Source organism: Bactrocera dorsalis, chromosome 2, assembly GCF_023373825.1.
Source record: "Bactrocera dorsalis isolate Fly_Bdor chromosome 2, ASM2337382v1, whole genome shotgun sequence".
Classification (NCBI taxonomy): domain Eukaryota; kingdom Metazoa; phylum Arthropoda; class Insecta; order Diptera; family Tephritidae; genus Bactrocera; species Bactrocera dorsalis.
This window is the reverse complement of record NC_064304.1, coordinates 4374825-4396239: the sequence shown is the minus strand read 5'-3', so window position 1 is coordinate 4396239 and position 21415 is coordinate 4374825. Positions and strand designations below refer to the sequence as shown.

At 35.6% G+C, this 21415-nt stretch overlaps 2 protein-coding genes across 4 annotated transcripts in view; one reads left to right on the top strand and one right to left on the bottom strand.

The window, feature by feature from the left end:
- Positions 1-21415, top strand: part of LOC125776420 (glutathione S-transferase D1-like) — a 111069-nt gene that overhangs the window by 7576 nt on the left and 82078 nt on the right. The gene's annotated exons all lie outside the window — the stretch shown is intronic.
- LOC105225827 (NADP-dependent malic enzyme) lies at positions 282-21203 on the bottom strand. 3 transcript variants are annotated; one of them, XM_011204464.4, is made up of 9 exons: positions 20806-21203; positions 3977-4157; positions 3435-3775; positions 2811-3366; positions 2584-2736; positions 2367-2519; positions 2005-2299; positions 1782-1946; positions 282-849 (listed from the first exon to the last, which is right to left on the bottom strand). In XM_011204464.4, exons 1-9 carry the CDS (start codon positions 20820-20822, stop codon positions 845-847), a joined length of 1866 nt encoding a protein of 621 aa, XP_011202766.2. In that variant the 5' UTR covers positions 20823-21203; the 3' UTR covers positions 282-844. The 3 variants fall into 3 exon arrangements, with proteins under 3 accessions (XP_011202766.2, XP_011202767.2, XP_011202765.2); XM_011204465.4 differs by lacking the exon at positions 20806-21203 and adding an exon at positions 13176-13324; XM_011204463.4 differs by lacking the exon at positions 20806-21203 and adding an exon at positions 4279-4432.

Genomic DNA, 21415 nt, shown 5'->3' with positions numbered 1-21415 from the left:
CGGCGTGACAACCGGCCAGTATAACCTAACCGAAGCTAATTTTACAATTCAGATTTGGTTCGAGTGCGGAAATCCCAGCAGAGTCTGAAGAATGCGTTCTGATCACGATTATAATATTTGAAAAATATCATAAACATAACATATATTTTTACAAATAATACACTTTATCTTCTTCGCACTAAGTAAAGCTAATAATTTCCAAATAAAAGAATATTTTTTTTTTTATTTTTGGTCACTTGAATTTCATTTTGTACCGTCAACTAAATTTGTGGTCTCATCACTGATATTCACATGACAACGATTTTATTGTTGTTATTTTTCTTTTTCATTATTAAATTAAATTAAATTAAATTAAGTCGGCATTACAAAGTAGTAAAGCTGTGTAATTATAAATTAGACTAAACAATGATTTAACAATACAATGCAATACAATTGTAATCATACTAGTATGTAGGTATATATGTACACATTAGGTAACTATGCATGTAGCATATTATATATAATATGTACGTGTGTATGTATGTATGTAATTATACAAGTTTTCGAACGGTGTTAGCCGGCGACTTTCTCATTTTCATTTACTTCTTTCATTCTTGAGGTTTATCAGTTTGCATTTAGCCTCTATGATGTTAACGGGATAGGTAAGGGCATTCGTATGTGTGTGTGTATGTACAACTACAGTTGCACAAATATGCACAAACATGTTTGTATTGGCGGACAGCATCCTAATGTGAAGTTTGTATGGGTGAATTGCGGCAGCCATGTGGTTTAAACGATTTTCAATTCATTTTGCGATGGTCAACGGGATTGGGTGAATAGCGTTTTGTATTCAGGAATCTGCTGCTTACTCTGGATGAATGAGAAAGAAAAACAAAATTCAGTCTGTGAATCAAAAAACAATAATTGGCGATAATGAAGAGTAAATTCGCTCTCAAAACAAACACATACAAAATAATATTACGATATTTCAATGTGCGAGGAGTTGAGGTTAGGTTATTGCAACTGGTCAAAAAGCATAATTAGAAAGCAAAGTGTGAGTAGGGCTAATTTTAGTATATTATGCTTAGGTGCATAAATTTTAGTTTTAGCGTTAGTGTTAAATTAATTATAGGCAAATTCAATGGGAAGTTTAAATTAAGAATTTTTTGTCTAAGATTTTCAAAAATATTTTTAAAACTTTTTTATATACAATGCCCGAGTTTCTAATATTTTTATAAAATCTGTATGCAAAATAATATTTTTGAATTTTTTAATATAATTTTTTTTTATAAAAATCAAGAAAATGACACGGCGATTTATATAATAACTTCGCGGAAAACTTTTGAACTTTGAAGAAAAAAATATTTGTAAGAAATCTATATATGAAAATGTGTAAGCAAATTTAATATGAAAAAGTGTAAGCAAATTGTAAAATCGTTGGTAAAAATTTTATGAACAAAATCGGGAAAATGAACACTCTAATGTTCTAAAAATATGTATTATTTTCGACAAAAAATTATAATATAACTACTTATAATTACTAGCATGCGAAAATAAGGTTGGGATTAGTCAAAAACTAAGGATCGAAAGAGAAACTTAAAAGAATTATACCTTTTTCTAATATTTCTATATAAGTTAGTTAAGTTATGAAAATGAATTTATAAAAATTAAATAATAATTGCTCGTTATAATCAATAATTGTAAGACTTAACTCAAATTAATAAATATTTCAAAATATTAACGGGTTATTTGTAAATAAATATTTAGTATTTCGAATATTAAAAAAAAAGAATATTAATCACTTGAATCACTGAAGAGAATGGTGGGTTCCAATGGGCGAGTCTTCACATATGGCATTCTTGGCCACGGCCACGTCACGGGCATTGACGACTCATAGTTGAACTTGTACAGTTGATCCTGCAACCACTTGCGTTTGTCCGATGGCTCGGGGTAAGTGGAGGCCAAACCTATTTAAAATCCTCAAGTTATTAGAGCAAAGGAAATTGAGCTGTATTTTTCGCATACCCTTGTCGTAAGCACACTTAGTAACGCCTTCAGCAATGCGCATCGACACCTCGCGCACAGCATTCAATGGTGGGTAGAGTGAGCCGCGGTCCAAATCACTTTGGTCAACAAAGTTAGCCAATTCACGTGCGGCAATAAGGAACATATCATCGGAGATGTGGTGTGTGCCGGTGGTGATCACACCCAATGCAATACCTGGGAAAATGTAAGCATTGTTACCCTGACCGGGGTAGAAAGTTTTGCCATTCATCTCCACGGGAGGGAATGGTGAACCGGATGAGAATACGACACGACCCTGTGAGTAAAATGCGCAGTTAGAAAAATATTTACTGACATAATGAATAGTCTATATAAGAGCTTACATCGGTATTCTTGTATGCCTGATCCGCAGTACATTCGGCTTTGTGGGTTGGGTTGGAGAGGGCAAAGACGACAGGGCGTTCGTTGTTGGTGGCCATGATTCTCAAAATTTCGGGTGTGAAGATGCCAGCAGCGGCAGAAGCGCCAATAAGCACCTGAAAGTTAAAAATAAATCAAATTAATTAAAAGCACCGTTAAAAAGTCTGTCTTTTAACTTACATTTGGTTTCACTTTCTCTACAATCTCTTGCAGGTTTTTCATGGGCTCAACGTCCTTGGCATAGTTTTTCTGATGATCAGACAAGGAGCCTTCCTTGCGTGTTGTTGTCAAGAGACCGTCAATATCAATCATCCAGATCTTTTGTCTGGCTTCCTGTAGTTAAGATTGAACGTGAGAAACATGAATTAATTTTTAAGAAGTGCAAAAAAGTGGCAAGCTGTAATTACGTCTTTGGGCACACCCTCTGCAACCATGGCTTTCACAACGAGGTCCGCAATACCGACGGCAGCCTCGCCAGCGCCGGCAAATAGGAACGTGTAATCCGTAATGCTCTTGCCTGTCACACGTGTGGAAGCATAAATACCACCCATGGCAACAGCAGCGGTACCTTGGATGTCATCGTTGAAGGTGCAATAACTGTTGCGATATCTGTCGAGGAATCTAAATGCATTATGGTTGCCGAAATCTTCAAATTGAATCAAAGTATTCTGGCCGTAGCGTTTGACAATAGCCTCCATGAACTCATCCAAAAAGTCGTCGTACTCTTTGCCGACAACACGCTTCTGCCTCAAGCCCACATACAATGGATCCTCCAGCAGGTCAATGTTGTTTGTGCCCACATCTAGTAGAATTGGCAGACAGCGATGAGGTTTGATGCCAGCCAAAGCGGTGTAAAGAGCCAGCTTGCCGACACAAATGCCCATGCCGTTGGCACCCAAGTCGCCCAAACCCAAAATACGTTCGCCGTCGGTTACACAAATGGCGCGCACATCGGACTCAGGCCTGAAAGCAGAAACAAATATAAATAATCAAATATCTGGTTGTAACTTATGTTGGTTACTTTAACTTACCAGTTTTTGATGACATCAAAAACATAGCCACGATCGTTGTAGCTGATGAAGAGACCACGTGGCCTACGGTAGATCAAACCGAAACGTTGACAGGCCAAACCCACAGTGGGTGTGTATACGATAGGCATGAGATGCTCGATATTCTCCGCTAAGAAACGGTAGAACAAGCGCTCGTTACGATCTTGCAGATCCACTAGATATAGATATTTGTTTAGCGGTTCCGTATAGCGGCTCACGGCAATTTTACACAGCTCCAGTTGTTCTTCTTGCGTCTTGAAGCGAGCAGGTTGCAGTCCATGTATACCCAAAGTTTGGCGCTCTTCCAGTGTGAAAGCGAGACCCTAAAACATGTTGATAAAAAGAGATTATTATTTTTATTTAAATCGGATGCAAAGGCCATGAAATGTTTCATTCATAACCTACAATTGAATTATAAACTCTGTGAATTCGACGGAACGGTGTCACCGTCAGGATGTAGCGGGTAAACACACCCAAATCGTAAGGTTACGTAGTAAGTGTGTCGGCAAACATTCAGTACTCACCTTATTTAAGCGAGGATCTCTCAGGTGATCAATACCACGCACGCCGGAGGGACACAGCACATCGCCGACAACATCGTGAAACGGTCTGCTATCGGACGTAGCTATTTGACGTGCCACGGGCGCAGCAGCAGCAGCAGCGGGACGCGATGCCGCACATAATTTCGAAAGATTTCCATGCAAACTGCAAAAATACACAAAAAACCAAAAAAAAAAATAAAATTAAACATTCAAATTCAAACAAGCTAATCGTTTCTCAAATAAAAAAGTAAATATTTAGACGCAGTTATATTCGTAGATGGCACCTTGCAGGTTCTTTCACAATTTTCGCCAGCAAACCCTCGGGCAACTTCATGCTGAATGAATGAATGGAAGTGATTTGACATAGAAATGTAACCGGCTACTTATTTTTATAAGCGAATATTTATATTTTTGCAAACTAGTAAAGCCCTGTCGTTAGAAACAGATTGCATTATCTTGATGGATTAAATGTTTTACGATTACACTGCTAATTATGGCAATGCGATTCACATGCACATAAACTCGTAATTAAGGGTTGCTATATAGGAGTGCCGATTAAGGCGCAGACATATTGAAAAGAAGGTGCCAAAAGTTTATTATTATGTTTTGGCTTGTTCGGGAACCGTTAATTGTATGATCACAAACTTCCGTTTTGTACATAGTATGTATGTATATACATGTATGTATTTATGTTTATGTATATTACACACATTATACATAGTTATATAATGCATATCTATATTTGTATGAACGTTATATGTCTGTGACAGTCCATCAAAATCACAAGGCGACTATCTTATCAAAGCTCGAAAATTCGTTTATCTTATAGTGCGAATAAATCATGACGGAATCAGCTGATAACTACGTAATTTTTTTAAAGAAGTGTTAAAACAAACAAACATACATATTTACATAGTGTTATCTATCGGGTTATGTAAGTGGCTTGGTGATTGCTCAGCTCCTACTTCTTATAACTATGCCCTTAAGTGATCTATTTTGGTTATGAATGTGTATATATGTATGGGTAGTATATAGCACAAATATACTATACACATGTATATCAAATTAGCTAAAATAAATAGCAATAAATATTATTAGACATACATATGTATGTATGGACTGATATATATGTTAGGGTGACCCTGTATTTGAATTAAGGTTTCTTATACGCGAAAACAGCGAATATAGTATAAGATATTGTATACATATATAAATGATCTGCGAGATGATCTGAGTCGATTTAGCCATGTGCGCTTGTTCGTAGTTCGTTACATACGAGAGATATCTTCAGTTTTTGAGATATCGCTCCTAAAATTAGGCGGCCTTTTCTACCAAATCAGCTGCTTATTTGTCGGAACTGATATCGGACTTTTTTTTCTTCTCTTTTATTGACGTAGACACCATTTACGCGGCTAAAGCCCAAATAACAACAGCGATTTCCAACGGAGTGGAGGTCTTCCTCTTCCTCTGCTTCCCCCGGCGGGTACTGCGTCGAATACTCTTAGAGCTGGAGGTTTTTCACTGAACTGATATCGGACTATTATAGCAAAACGCGGGCTTACAAACATAACGATCGGAATGAAATGCTTGCATGGAAAACTTTTTTATTTGATGATTACCAACGAAAGGGATCTCCAAACGAATTGTTCAGATCGGTCTACTATAGCATACACAAACTGACCGTTCAAAATAAACTTTTTGACATGTCAAGCGTATTCGAGCTTCGTTGCATTGGAAATTTAATTAATTTTATATATGAACATTTTCAATCAAAATGCACTAAAACCGATATTTTAAGTTTTTAGCTTTTAAATATAGGAATTTCGCTTAGGAACTAAAATTTCTTATAGGTTAGGTTAAGTCAAACTGGTAGGCAATAAGCCACGCATATATAGACCAGTTTTGGTCCTTTGCGATACCAGATGGAGTTTAAATCCTAGGTCCAAGAGATGTAGTCATCCTTTAGGAAGCCTGCGCTTCCCATAAATTCGATATTACTTTTTTTCGACCCACCCTAAAGTATGTATGTACAAAGCCAATATTATTGCTGATTCATATTCAATAGACTCACAGTACATGTGGATGAGTATATCTGTTTGCAAACAATTTCGACCATGACCATATCCAATGCGAAAATTTATAATGCATCTCACACAGGCGTTCGTAAGATAATAATGTATACTTACAATAAATATTCTCGGTAATATTTTAAGGAGTTGAAATGGAAATTTAGACTCTGCAAAATTTACTTAACAAAGATTTAACTTTTACGCCTTATGAATATGTATAAACTCATCAAGGAGAATGTCAGCGTAAAAACGCCAAAAACTATGCTTCGAGTTCATATGTATGTATTCTTTCTATTTTCGCTTTGCGCTAGTATTGATATTCTTAAGAAGTTATCTCGATATGGATTTAAATTAGAAGCAAAAACAAAGCCATAACTCTTTTTCCATTTTAGTATTAAGAAAAGTTGAAGTATTTTCAAGTAATAAAAATTTTTATGTTATCTTTAAAGTGCGTTTTTGACATTTCATAGATTAAAAATATAATTACTAACCTAACACTTGAGGTGTGGGTTTTCACGGCCACACTTTTAATGTTTTGGTTTGGGGCTCTCAAACGATGTGTTATCGTCCGTACTCTGTTTGGAACGTTATCACAGGCGTATCTTAAATAGGTTTGACATTGACAAGATAACAACAAATTGAAATTTAATCAATTTGTATTTCATTAATTATATATTTAATTTAACTTCGATATGGAAGATAGTGGATTGTTACTGACTCAACTGACTGGTGCAAAATATGTGCATACATACATATGTATATTTAATAGAGAAAAAAAAATTGTTTTCGAATAAAAACGTACGTTAAAATTCCTCATAACCGGACACATGTAATGGGTTTGTCCGGATAAGAAAGCTGTTCACATGTGGGGGCGTTGGACGACTGTGTAAAATGTGTTTTTAAAGTCAGAAGCTGCAACTCAGAACTATGTACATATATTTCTTTTGAACTAATAAATGTCAGCCAGCAGTGAATGAATGCCAATTAACCTAATAGTATCCATTGACACACAACTCCACAAATGAATAAGAATTTCCCAAAACGGGAAACTTAAAATGAATTATGAAATCTTGTCTGCTTATCAGAGATAATTTGAACGAAATATTACCAAATTAGTGGCCGTGACCGGTTATTGGAACGTGCTCAGGTTCGGTTATAGGAATTAATTTCATATGCAAATATTAATGCAAACATGAAATTTGTTATGGAAGGTGACCGGTTATAAGAAGTGTCCGTTATGGCAAATTTCACTGTACTTCGAAGTAACAAAAGTTTGTAAATAGTTTAAGACAATGGTTGGGATATTGATGTATGCAAATCTCTTGTGATCATCATATTCTGAAATCGAAACTCGAACGATACTTCTGGACTAGTAATGAAATTCTGTAACATTCCAGTAGCAAAAATTCGCTGAAAATTTAATTTAATCTTCTCAACGCCAACAGTAAACTTGACACAGACCGATCTCATATGATAAACCCAATCCAAAATAACTGGGTTACGATGAAATTCTAAGCTAAATTCTTGAAATAATGATAAATGGAAAATACATCGAAGATTTCCGGGCTTTGCGTTATAAAACTGTTAATCATGATTTCCGGGCACACTTAAGCGTGTTCGCGCAACTAATTGCGAAAATTCTTTGACCAAATCTCTTTATTTCAAAAATATCAGTTAATGAGCCATGCATACGAGGGCTGGTTTTGTGATAATGATCCATACGACGTAAGAGCCTATGCATATCAATCACATGACACTACAGTTATGTAAGTATGTATGTATATAAGCGCTTGTGGCAACAGCTCAACAGTTTTGCATTTTATTATTTATTGAAAAAAAATATTCACGAATTCAGAAATATTCTTGAAAACTTAAAACATTTTAGCATTTTGAAGACAGTCCAAATATTTTGAAACGCTGCCAGTCGCTTTAATACACCTGTACCTGAGTCACCAATTTGCACCAATTATCATAAATATTTGCTTATGTGTGTATGTGTGTAGATATACATACATAGCTGTGGGATATCTGCCATTGAATTCATTATTAACAGCAAACTCGTGGCAAAAAATAGAAAATAAAGAGTTGTGACGCAAAATCAAAAGCAATTAACAGTTAAATCGATATGTCTGTGGGAAATCCCAAACAAACTTGTTTGCAAATCGCATAGATACCAAGCAACATATTTGCGGCCGCCAAGTAAAGCATAACACTCAAACTCAAATACTGACATACAAACATAACAGTTTTTTTTTTCAATCTAAAACGCAGTTCTCGGAAGAAAGTCATGCCACTTTGGTCACAGCGCGTTCGCTTTTTATGAACTCAATGGTGACTGGCGGCACAGTGTGGTGAGATACCTGGAGAGTTCGCTCGCAAGTAAATTAAAAAGCGGCAAAATTAAAAAGAAAACAAAGAATGCTGACGAAACGGCCGGCAAACAGCTGTTATTATGGCCTGATTGCTCATTTGCCAGGCCGCTGTTGCTAATGGCAAATACATACATACATACACCCCAATAAATATGTACATATAATGCTAATGAGCAGTCTACGGCGATTTTTAACCGCAGTCATGCGCTCGCTACCACGAAAATGTGACGATATCGCGGCGTCAGTGAAGTCATCAGCCCACACAGCGATCACGCATACAAACACACACATACACTCGAAACTAGTAATAGCAAGAATACAAAGTGACGCCTTTGCCATGCGTAGATTCTATGTTATGTATGTATGTATGTATGTGTGTATTTAGGTGTTCGTGATATAATGATATTTGATAACAGTGCCAATGTTTGTGCATATGTACATACATATGTACAAGTGTTCATTTGTATTTAAGAGTACTTCAAATAAATTATTATTTTGAATGTAATTTAAAAACAAAATAATAACATAAAATACGCTTCTGATTGTATCTGCACACTTACATACATATGTATGTATATATGTATGTGCGTATGTTTGAATTTGCTTTTGCCGTTGACAAATAAAATTGAATGCTCAACAAAAATAAATTATGGCATTAATGCTAATTACATACATAAATAACTATTATATTTTTAAGCGTAAATATATTATATCTATGTATGTATGCACACATATGTATTTATATATGTATGTATGTATGTATGTACATATATTGTATTTAAAAATATGGCATGGTTTATGAGAAAGGTATTTCAAGAAATTATGGATTGTTTGTAGTGGTCGTCTTCAAAATCGAGGTCTCTCATTTGAGTCTTTTTTCTTCTTTTCAATTCAACCCTGGGGAGGGATATTTTTCGCATTCTCACATTAGCTCGCCTTTTAACCGAGTTTTTTTGCTACCCAGAGGATACTTGGTCCATATATAAAAGAATCGTTTCTGTCCACTCCCAAGTAAATGGCGCTAAGAAAACTTTCCTCACTAACTTCTACACATGGTTCCATCCTCTGATTTTTCCTGATTGGATAAGGAAGCGAAGCAATTGGGTCTGGAAGTAAGCTGGGACAAGATAAAATATCCCCTGTCATGAAATAAACAGTCGTCATACTCGCGACTTGGCTCCCATGTCACTACTGACAGTCATAACCTCGAAGTATAGATAACTTCGTCTGTCTTGGAACCAGCATTAACACCAACAACGACATCAGCTTCGAAATCTAACGCAGAATAACTCTTGCCAGCAAGTGCTACTTCCGACTGAGTAGGCAATTGAAAAGTAAAGTCCTCTCTCGACGAACAAAGATCAATTTCTACAAGTTAAATGGTGCAGAGGCGTGGACGATGAAGTTGTGGAAATGTTATGGTTTGCGCATCAGCAAAGGCGAAAACCGCGTTCGATGGAGCGATGAGTCGTACGAGATATACACTACATTGACATAGTTCAGCGAATTAGGAGACAATGGATGAAAATACTTCAGCTGTGAAAGTATTCGAAGCAGAACCCACAGGAGGAAACAGAGGAAGAGGAAGACCTAAACTTCTTTGGAAAGCCCAGCGGCCCTATTCTGTAACTCGATTCGAAAAAACATTTACTCGAATTCGGACTTTTTATATTCTGTAACTCGATTTTCGAATTTTCAAGGCAATTTTCGAATGAAAAATTCGTTAGCTTTTGTGTTATAGAAAGCAAAAGCAAAAATTGTATGTATTTATTCTGGCACAGGGTGGTACAACTTTCGCATAATTATAAAGTAGATCCGAATTTCGAATAGAATACATTTACGAATCGAGATACAGGGCCGCAGGTGGAGAAGGACGTATTTGATTATTTGATATATCTTATACAACAATCGTTATTATTCCGCCCATTTTCAAACCGCCATGGTAAGGATAAAATTCGTAGTGTTTCTCGCTTTATTACTTGTAGTGTAATAACATAACGTAATAATAACCCGATATTGGGAATACTAATACAGTTCAAGTTCTAAGGAAGGTAGAACATTCGCTAAAGTGAATCTTCACCCTGACGAACAGGCAACTAGCTTCATATTCATGTGTGACTCCGCATACATTATTTTGAGCAGTGGAAACTATTAGCTAGAAAACTATTATACTACACCTACAAAAACACGGCACCTTATATTAGCAAGAACGAAATTCCCTTTTGTGATGTGAGAAAATAGCTCGTTCAATAGCTCCTTCGTGAGAAATAATAGATTTTTATGTTCTTTCAACTTTAAATTGTGATTTCGAAATAATTGCATAGCAAATCAAAATATGCAATTTAAGACTTTGCGGTCGTGGGGCTACATTTTTAGCTGATTTTATAACTCTCCGAACATCGAAAAGCTCAAACCAAGTGCTTTGATTTTGTAGGAAATACTGCCAGAGTTTTGACTAGCTTCGAAAATACTCTGTCTATAATTTTGGATTTTGCTTCGTCCGGATCTTGAACTTTCCATTAACCGCAGGATTGTTCTATGTAAAAAAGGGTATCATTATTAATTTTATGCTGCTAAACCCTTTCCAACAGTTCTTTCCTTCCCCAAAAAGTTGTGACTTTAAACCGATTTCAGTATTCCGTAACAATAGCAACGTAAAAAGTGAAGTCATTCGCTCTTACATAACGCAAGTGAAATGATTGATTTGTGAAACCATGCGAAACAAGCTGAGTGATTGTCGTGCGCTTGCCGACAGTCTCTACTTTGCCAAATCGCCGTAAAAATTTTAACTGTATACTTTTCAATGAGTCACGACAATTACAGACGAAACTAGCGGGAAATCGCTATACTCGCTTACAATTAGCCACAACCGTTCGCCAAATGGCAAAAAACTTTAATTGATCCCTTTCGAGAGCGATCGGATAGAGCGTTCATTAAGCACCTGCTCAACTGGAGAGCGCAAAAGCGGTTCTTCCAACACACTTTACTAAGTACGTATTAAGCCCACTAAATCAGTTGCCACTTGATTATACTATGGCATCATTAAAATCGTTTTATTAAAGCCTTTATTTCTCGCAGAGACAGCGCAAAGTGCCGTTAGGTTCAGTTACTGTCGGCAATTCCCCCTCAACAAAACTATCATCACTTAATTTAATTGAACCAACGTTTTGTTTTTATTTTAATTTTGCTTTCCGTTTTTTATCAAATGATAACTTATAGTTGCGTGTGTGCGTGTGCCTGTCTGTGTGCTCACTTGTGGCCTGTGTTGTTGACTTGACACTTTATTAAGTTAATGTCATAGCCAATATTGACGCTTAAGTGAATTAGTTTTTAATATTGTAGTGGCAAACTACTCATTTAATTAGTTGGTGTGTTATTTAGTCATTCAACAAATATATGTATTGATATTGGCAAGCACATATATTATGGGATATAGACACTTTTATTTCACACTTTACGAATTTATGCATGAGCAATAATATTTTAAGTTATTACACAAATTTATGACACTTCATTTGCATGCATTAAAACTTGCACACGTTTGAAAAATAATTGAAAATGTGGCTGTTATTTGTTGCAATTTGTAACAGTAGCTTAAGTCGAATATTTTGATTTCAACATGAAGACTCTGTATATGCACTTTATCACCATTTTAAAAAAGCTTCCGATTTCAAGCTAATTAAACACTCACAACACTTGTTTAGGTTCCAAAGCACTAAGCTATAATTGCACATTAGTTTTTCGGAAAGTTAGTTACTAATATGTATAGTTATTAAACAAAAAAAAATAAATAAATAAAAAAAAAAAAATGTAGAAACCCGAAATATTAAGCCACTACTATTTATTTGCTCGGACTGTCGGTGTTAAAAAAATATGATTTTAAACGCAAAAACTTTGCCGACAACATTGTTTACATAATTCGAATATGAGAATGAAAGCTTCTATGAAATATTACAGAAACCAACAAACTGAATGTCCAAATCTGCTTATGATAGCTTTCCATCCGCTTATTGTATCAACAATGATCGAAGTATATTTCCAGGCATGGATTTACAGACAAACGAATATGTAAGTATCAGCACATATGCAACCATTAAACTTTTTTATTATTGACGCGTCTATTTTTATGGCTTCTGTCATAATGAAGTCGCCTTTTGAGAAATTCTAGCATTCCCAAGCGCAATTTTCTGTTTGTAACTAAGTAAAGGAATAACAACTTTTATTTTTATATACCGTAGTGTAGTTCACTATTAATTCATCAATACAACCGCTCAATAAATAATAATCCTTCACTGTTTTGAAGTCTTTACTTTGAGCTGGACAACGAACGGCTGGATTTATGGAAAACTTTTAGTAATAATTTCGCAAAAATAATGCGCATCACATCCTAACATGATTATAACGGAAATTTTGGGCAAACAACAAACCAAACCGTTTGCTCAAGAGACTCAATTGTCACACAACTCAAATATTTCTGCTGGAAAATGCTCTCAGTCGATTTACAGCGTACAGCAAAAATCGCTGAAGTAACTAAAGCACATCCCGGATATCCATAACAATTGTATAGTATCAAATCCAGTTGAAATTAAAAAAATTATAAAACTGCCTTTAAAATAAATTAACTTATAAAATAAAAAAATAAATATTTTTTCACAGTTTCCAACATTCTTTACAACATACGGCTTCCCGTAATAAATTTTAGTAATATTTTATTTATTGTGAAAATATTAAGCAACTCACTTTTCACTCTGCGACATTGTGCGTTGTTAGCTTTTAGTAAAATAAAACCTGTGATTGATGCTTGACACACGATAATACAATAATGACAGTGAAATTAACTAACAAACTTTATGTATAAATAGTAGACATCCATTGAATCAGTGTCACGTTGTCTGACAAAATGACGTCAGAAGACACACGCGCCATGGAAAACACTCGAAAGTGTGTACTTTCAAGTGGCATCACCAAAATAGTTGGTCGATCGAAATTACTACCGCTATCATTGAATCAATAATCATTATATTTCAATAGAGCATCCCCACTTATCTTATCAGGAAATTGTTTGATTAATCTGCATTTAAGATGTTTGCGTATGGAAAATGAAGTTGCACGCACGCCGCAGGTGAAACATCGTAATCTGGTTGTAAGCGGCTCGCAGTTGTTTTTGTTGTTTTGTATTTTGTAATTATGCGTGCAATTTATCAAAGTGTCCCCCAAAATTACGCCGAACTCTTTATCATTTCAGTTCGAACACTAATTTGCTCGTCTATAAATAACGTTTATGTTTGTGTGTGTGTGTGTGCGTCTGCTGATTCAATAAACCACTCATTTCCACTCATTAATGTGTTGGCACTTCAAAGGAGCTCTTAGCTCAGCTGATAGTCAAATGTGTCGCAAATGAGTGCATACATACAGCACAAAAACATTTACACACATACCTAAACATGCAAATAACGGGTGATTTTTTTGAGGTTAGGATTTTCATGCATTAGTATTTGACAGATCACGTGGGATTTCAGACATGGTGTCAAAGAGAAAGATGCTCAGTATGCTTTGACATTTCATCATGAATAGACTTACTAACGAGCAACGCTTGCAAATCATTGAATTTTATTACCAAAATCGGACAAAATTTTTTTCGGACAAATTTTGTTCAGCGATGAGGCTCATTTCTGGTTGAATGGCTACGTAAATAAGCAAAATTGCCGCATTTGGGGTGAAGAGTAACCAGAAGCCGTTCAAGAACTGCCCATGCATCCCGAAAAATGCACTGTTTGGTGTGGTTTGTACGCTGGTGGAATCATTGGACCGTATTTTTTCAAAGATGCTGTTGGACGCAACGTTACGGTGAATGGCGATCGCTATCGTTCGATGCTAACAAACTTTTTGTTGCCAAAAATGGAAGAACTGAACTTGGTTGACATGTGGTTTCAACAAGATGGCGCTACATGCCACACAGCTCGCGATTCTATGGCCATTTTGAGGGAAAACTTCGGACAACAATTCATCTCAAGAAATGGACCCGTAAGTTGGCCACCAAGATCATGCGATTTAACGCCTTTAGACTATTTTTTGTGGGGCTACGTCAAGTCTAAAGTCTACAGAAATAAGCCAGCAACTATTCCAGCTTTGGAAGACAACATTTCCGAAGAAATTCGGGCTATTCCGGCCGAAATGCTCGAAAAAGTTGCCCAAAATTGGACTTTCCGAATGGACCACCTAAGACGCAGCCGCGGTCAACATTTAAATGAAATTATCTTCAAAAAGTAAATGTCATGAACCAATCTAACGTTTCAAATAAAGAACCGATGAGATTTTGCAAATTTTATGCGTTTTTTTTTTTTAAAAAGTTATTAAGCTCTTAAAAAATCACCCTTTACTAATAAGTATGCATTACGCTGATGAACAAATATCTCGAAAACTCAAGCAGATATTTGTAAGTGATAGCCTCGTGTGTATATAAAGAAAAACTGAAACACCCTGTCTTCTAGTTTATACTCGGACACAACATGTTGAACTGTGTGCCGAGCTTTCCCGCAACGGTTTGTAATAGCAATATGTGGTCCGCTTTCACGGCTGACGGAAACGGAAAAAGGAACGAATTCCGGTTTTTATCCCTCCAAGGACTGTTTTCATTGTAACTTTCTTCATAAATATTTGACAACAATTTTCTAAAGATATAACAACCACGTGTAAGAAATTTAAGTTTATTTTAAGTAACATACTTGAGCTTAAAGCGAGTTCTAGCTTATAAATAATTTATTAAATTCGAGTTATTGGCTTAGGTTTATGGGCGTTCAATACTTTCAAGTTGGGCAACATGCACAAAGAAATATCATAGCTACATATAATATAATATATACTACTTTCCACCAATTCCAAAGCAAAACAAAACGTTAACTTCGTCTGCAACGAAGCTAATATACCCTTCACAGGTGCATTTCTTTTAGTAACTATGTGTTCAGTTTATATGGAAGCTATATGCTACAGTAAACCGATCTGAACAACTTTTTATTATTTTATGTTATTACCTTAACACGTTGGCTGCCACGTCGCACGTTTTCATGCGACACCTAAATGTTACACTGAGGCCTCGTCGCACAATTTCGTGCGACGCCTAAATGTTACCCTGAGGCCACGTCGCACATTTCGTGCGACACTTAAATGTCGCGACACTTAAATGTTAGGCCACGTCACACATTTTCGTACATTTTAATATGGAATTTTACATGGAATTTGGATTCTCTGGCCTGCGGTGAACATTTTGGTGTATTTCCCATGGCCGCTGTGTATTTTTAACAAGAAATAATAATAATAATAATAATAATAAGAAACAAAAAAGAACAAAAATAAGTTGTTGGCCTCAGGGGAACATTATTGTTAAATCACATTGCTACTGAACGATCAAAATTCTAAAAAGGCTTTGGCAGCCAACGTGTTAAGCAGTAATCCATGTCAAATTTCGTGAAGATACCACGTCAAATGGGAAAGTTTTCCATACAAGCCCATGATTCCGATCGCTATGTATATGCTATAGTGAGCCGATCTGAACAATTTCTTCGGAGATTACATTGTTGCCTTAGAAAATAATCTATACCAAATTTCGTGAATATATCTTGTCAAATGCACGATATCTTAAAAACTGAGGGACTAGTTCGTATATATACAGACAGACGGACATGGCTAAATCGACTCAGCTCAACAACCTGATCATTTATATATATACTTTAAGGGTCTCCGACGCTTTCTTCTGGGTTTTACAAACTTCGTGACAAACTTAATATACCCTGTTCAGGGTATAATTAAAACAACAGGCCAAAAATGAAATTGCACACCTAATGTGAACTTATAAAAATGATTTGTTCTGAAATGGTTTTCGAATTACAGCCTTCTCAAAACTACATTCTTCAAAATTTATTGAGTTAATACTCGGAGACAACTGTTTCGATCACTTGATGGTTTCTTTGCATATCTGTATACAGTTATCCATACAATAACCTACCAATTTATTGAATTAATCAAAAATCAAATTTCAGTAGACAAAACCGGCCAGAGTTTTGGGTAAAATTCAACTTTTTTAAACGCCGCGATTTTATAACTTTTTGATTTTATCATGGAATGTTCGCTTTTTAAGTTTCATCCATGGATATTGTCAGAATCACTTCAGCAGCGCAGAACCTTTATGATCAACAAATTTTCCTTTTGGTATTGTTAGATACCAAATTGTAAGCAACAATATTTGTTATTTACGTTCATATTATATATTTTTCTTTTGTTTAGGAACATTGCGCTTTATGCATTTTTTACAAATTTTTTCTGGAAAATATCCAAAATATTAATAAAAAATAATATATGTATGTATATTTACCAAATGATGTGTAGCATTATATAGCACATAAGCATGTACACATAAACTCATACATATCTAACAACCAAAAGCTAAAAATAATTTGGTATTGAAATTCGCATTTGAATAAATACACGGTTTGCTTTTTTTAAATATTTTTTAATTATTCCTACACTTTGTGAAGGATAACAATGTGCGCAAAAAATTACACTTCAATCTCAAGGACAAATCAAAATGGATTAGAAGCTGTTATCGTTTATGAACAACGCTTAATGCTAGAGAAAGGTTTTTGAAATGTTGAGTAAAATGTGGGACCTTTAATAACACTTGAGTTTGCTAAAATTTATATAATATCAAATATGAATATTCAAGCAATGTATTTCTAGGCACAAAGATGCAAATAAATGTAGGGAACAATAACTCTTATTTATTTTTAATGAAAGCAAAATTATATGTATCTTTCGCAGAACTTTTCTCTCGAAAACTCGCAACGTCGACTCATCTGTTGTTGACATCGTCCAGGCTTCTGCACCATATAGCAGGACGGGAATTATGAGTGACTTATAGAGTTTGGTTTTTGTTTGTCGAGAGAGGACTTTGCTTCTCAATTGCCTACTTAGTCCGAAGTAGCACCTGTTGGCAAGAGTTATCCTGCGTTGGATTTCTAGGCTGACGTTGTTGGTGGTGTTTACGCTGGTTCCAAGATAGACGAAATTATCTACAACTTCAAAGTTATGACTGTCAACAGTGACGTGAGTGCCAAGTCGCGAGTGCGACGACTGTTTGTTTGATGACAGGAGATATTTCGTCTTGCCCTCGTTCACTGCCAGACCCATTTCTTTTGCTTCCTTGTCCAGTCTGGAGAAAGCAGAACTAACGGCGCGGGTGTTGAGGCCTATGATATCAATATCATCGGCATACGCCAGCAGTTGTACACTCTTATAGAAGATGGTACCTTCTCTGTTGAGTTCTGCAGCTCGAACTATTTTCTCCAGAAGCAGGTTGAAAAAGAAAGATTTATGGTCCTTTGCGCGTTGGCCACGGCGAATATCGCATTCGATGGAACGATGAGCTGTACGAGATATACGACGACATTGACATAGTTCAGCGAATTAAAAGACAGCGGCTACGCTGGCTAGGTCATGTTGTCCGGATGGACGAAAACACTCCAGCTCTGAAAGTATTCGACGCAGTACCCGCCGCGGGAAGCAGAGGAAGAGGAAGACCTCCACTCCGGTGGAAGGACCAAGTGGAGAAGGACCTGGCCTCGCTTGGAATATCCAATTGGCGCCACGTAGCGAAAAGAAGAAACGACTGGCGCGCTGTTGTTGACTCGGCTATAATCGCATAAGCGGTGTCTACGCCAATTAAGAAGAAGAAGAAGAAAATTATATGTATCCACATTCTATAATACATACACAATTATTTTTTTTATTTCTTGGCAATAACGCATGTACATATATTCTGGCTTAATTTGCTATTTTTCGAAGATTTACGATTTGCATCCAAGAGAATGCAGTATAAAACCATCCAAATGCGTACTAACATATCTTTCAACCAAACACATACATAAAAATGTTTGTATTTACATGCATACATACATATGTACATACATATGTGTGGAAGTGTGTATACAAATAAAATTATATGTGAACATTTGGATAGCATTTAGCTGCCAAAAGTGATTTGGCTTTGTTTTTTTATAAATATTTACTTTCTCAGAAACACCCACTTCTAGTTTTTTGCGATCAGCAGTACTTTCTCTTTCACCTCGCGAAACAAAAGTGAAAAAATCTCTGGGAGTAAGCAAACGCGCCACAAACAGTAAAAAGAGAATCAAACTAATTAGAAGGTTTTTCAAAGTTGTTAGTTCGAAAATTTTCAGTATTTTAAAATCTGCATAATTAGTGCAAATTTTTGATGTGAGACTAAAATACATGTATGTCCACATACATACATACTTATGAATACATGTGCTCATAATTATTAATTTATTATAATTGGTTTTAAAAACGAAGATCTTCTAAATTCTTTTCTAAATATTATACATACATATGTATGTATGCACATTGTAAATATGCGTGTATGCATATAGTACATACATATATGTACTCTTCACAATCAAACACTTTCGCATATTTGCAAAATTTTCGCAAAAACAAAATTCAGACAATGACGGCATAAAAACTGCAAACATAAAATTAATTTATTTGTTTATGGAATTTTTTTCCTTATGAATGAAGCTCAACACTGTCACAGGCTGATCAGCTGCTGTGTTTATATTTATATAAGTAAATACATATCGCTCATTTGCTGCAAGACCGGCATAAATCAAAAAACGTGATTTTTGAGTTAATGCTGCAGAATTGTTCGTTATATCATACTTCATGTTGAGTAAAAAATTCATATGAATACCTCTTATATGCTCCGCTTGAGAAGAGCTGTAAGGTTGGAGTCACCGTGTAAGGTTGTAGTAAGTTGAAAATTTTAAACGCGTTTTCTGGCGAATCGATTTTTTTGACGTATGCCGGTCTTGCAGCAAATGAGCGATATGTATGTATGTACATATTATGTAGAATATCTACTTACATACATATGTATACCCATAGTTTTCAGAAAACAAACTTAGATGGATTAGGTGAAACAAGCGGAAACTGCAAATTATGATTTCAAAAATTTTTTTTCCCATATGGTTTTAATAATAATAAGTTCATATTGGTGCATTAAGGTGTACCTAGTATGTGCAAATGACCTTGAGCAAGGTGCAAATAATAATTGACAATTTGTTATACATTTGCAAAAAGAAATTAAAAAATGTCTTCATTTTTTCAGAAATTTTAACCGAATAGCACAAAGAAATAATATAGCGCTCGAATACTCGTACAAATAACAAAGATAAAAAAATTAATTCAAATGTTAATATTCGCTCTTGTGTAAATATATTCATGAATTCATCACTCATATACACACATATGGTTTGTATGTATATATCACGGCGTACACTTACTATGTGCGAATGTGTATTTATTGATTTTTCATGCGGCCACATCCACACGCCTTAAATATATACATACATTCATAATAAGTATTATGTGCGTCTGCAAATGAAGTGAGTTCGCCGAACGTCGACTTTTTCTCATATTCTTTTGCCTCTTCAATGCCAAGAAAAAATATGCTCATTATAATACTTTTCAGAACGAAGCAACGAAATATTTTGGCCGATTATGTAATTATTTTAGGGAATTTTTATCTCTAAAACTAAAACGCTTATTAAACAGTGAAGTCGCATGACCATAATGACTGACAGATATGAAGTGTGGGCAAACAGGTGCTAAAAGGGGGTGTGGCAATTATACACATATATACATAGTTTGTACATATATACATAGCTTTGAAGAGATAATTGTATATATTTATAGTTTCACATACATACATATGCAGACATATGAAAAAGAAGCGACTAGACAAAGCGGCGTCAACACGCCAAACGTTGTATTTAACTGCAACACCAAGCAATTTGTATTTACTGGCAAATTGCGTAAACAAAATGCACGTATATACATATGTACATAGATATATATTTATATACATACATATGCTATAAGTAAATGAGCGTGATCAGGGAAGCAGTTTAAACTGGAGCAAGGTTGGCGAAGCCACTGGTATTAAGCACGCTATAATCTAGTCACTCAGGTAATGTGTACACAGTGGGTCAATGATAATGACCATGATGCCTGCATACATATCCACATCAGCACATGTGAGCTTGCACTACTTTTTACACTACATATGCAATTGTTGAAATGCACACCGGAGCATCAACGCCAACCCAATTGTCTTCACACCACATTCGCGCGCACACGCCAGCCATGTACCACCTGCTAGGCCATCATTGCATAAGTCGATAGCGAATTTTCTTCATTTGCTCATTTTATCCAAATTATAAATACAAATATTAAGAACTTTTATATACACTAGCATTTATCTTGTCGGTGATTTACACTGGCATTGAAAGAAACTTACATTGGACGTGAAAGCATTTTGTCAGCGGTCTTATAATTTAGTTGTGCACTTCTCGTACTTAAGCTCTATTTGCTGCAATTCAACTGGATGCGAACGTTGCAATTTCCGGTGGCAAAATATTTTCGTTCAAAGGCAGTGACAATAAACCTCGTAATACTTTTGCGTATGACACGGGATAATCCTTGATGTTTTTTTTACTTTATTTGGTTTTGATTGGCCTTTTCTTCAAGCGAAGAACTGGGCAAGCACCACTCAAATTTTTCGGTAGCCACGTACGGAACCACCAATAAACCAAACCGCACGAAAGTCAAAAAAAGACTAGAGAAGTTTCTCTTATTGGAATAAACGTCCAACGCGAACGGCTAATATTCACCACGACCTTCAAGTGTGGTGAACGTAAAGCACGCGTATCAGCTGTTGCTTGGCTATTTGTTTATACGCGTATGTGGCGCGCAATGTTTGAAAATTTGACAGCTGGAAAATTGTGTCCCACTTACAGTGTTGCAACGTAATAAAAATTATAAGTTATGAAAATTGTATGTTTGAAGTTCGACAATACTGTGGGGTCTGTGGTAACAATATCTTTACATATTATATTTTCATTTTCTTT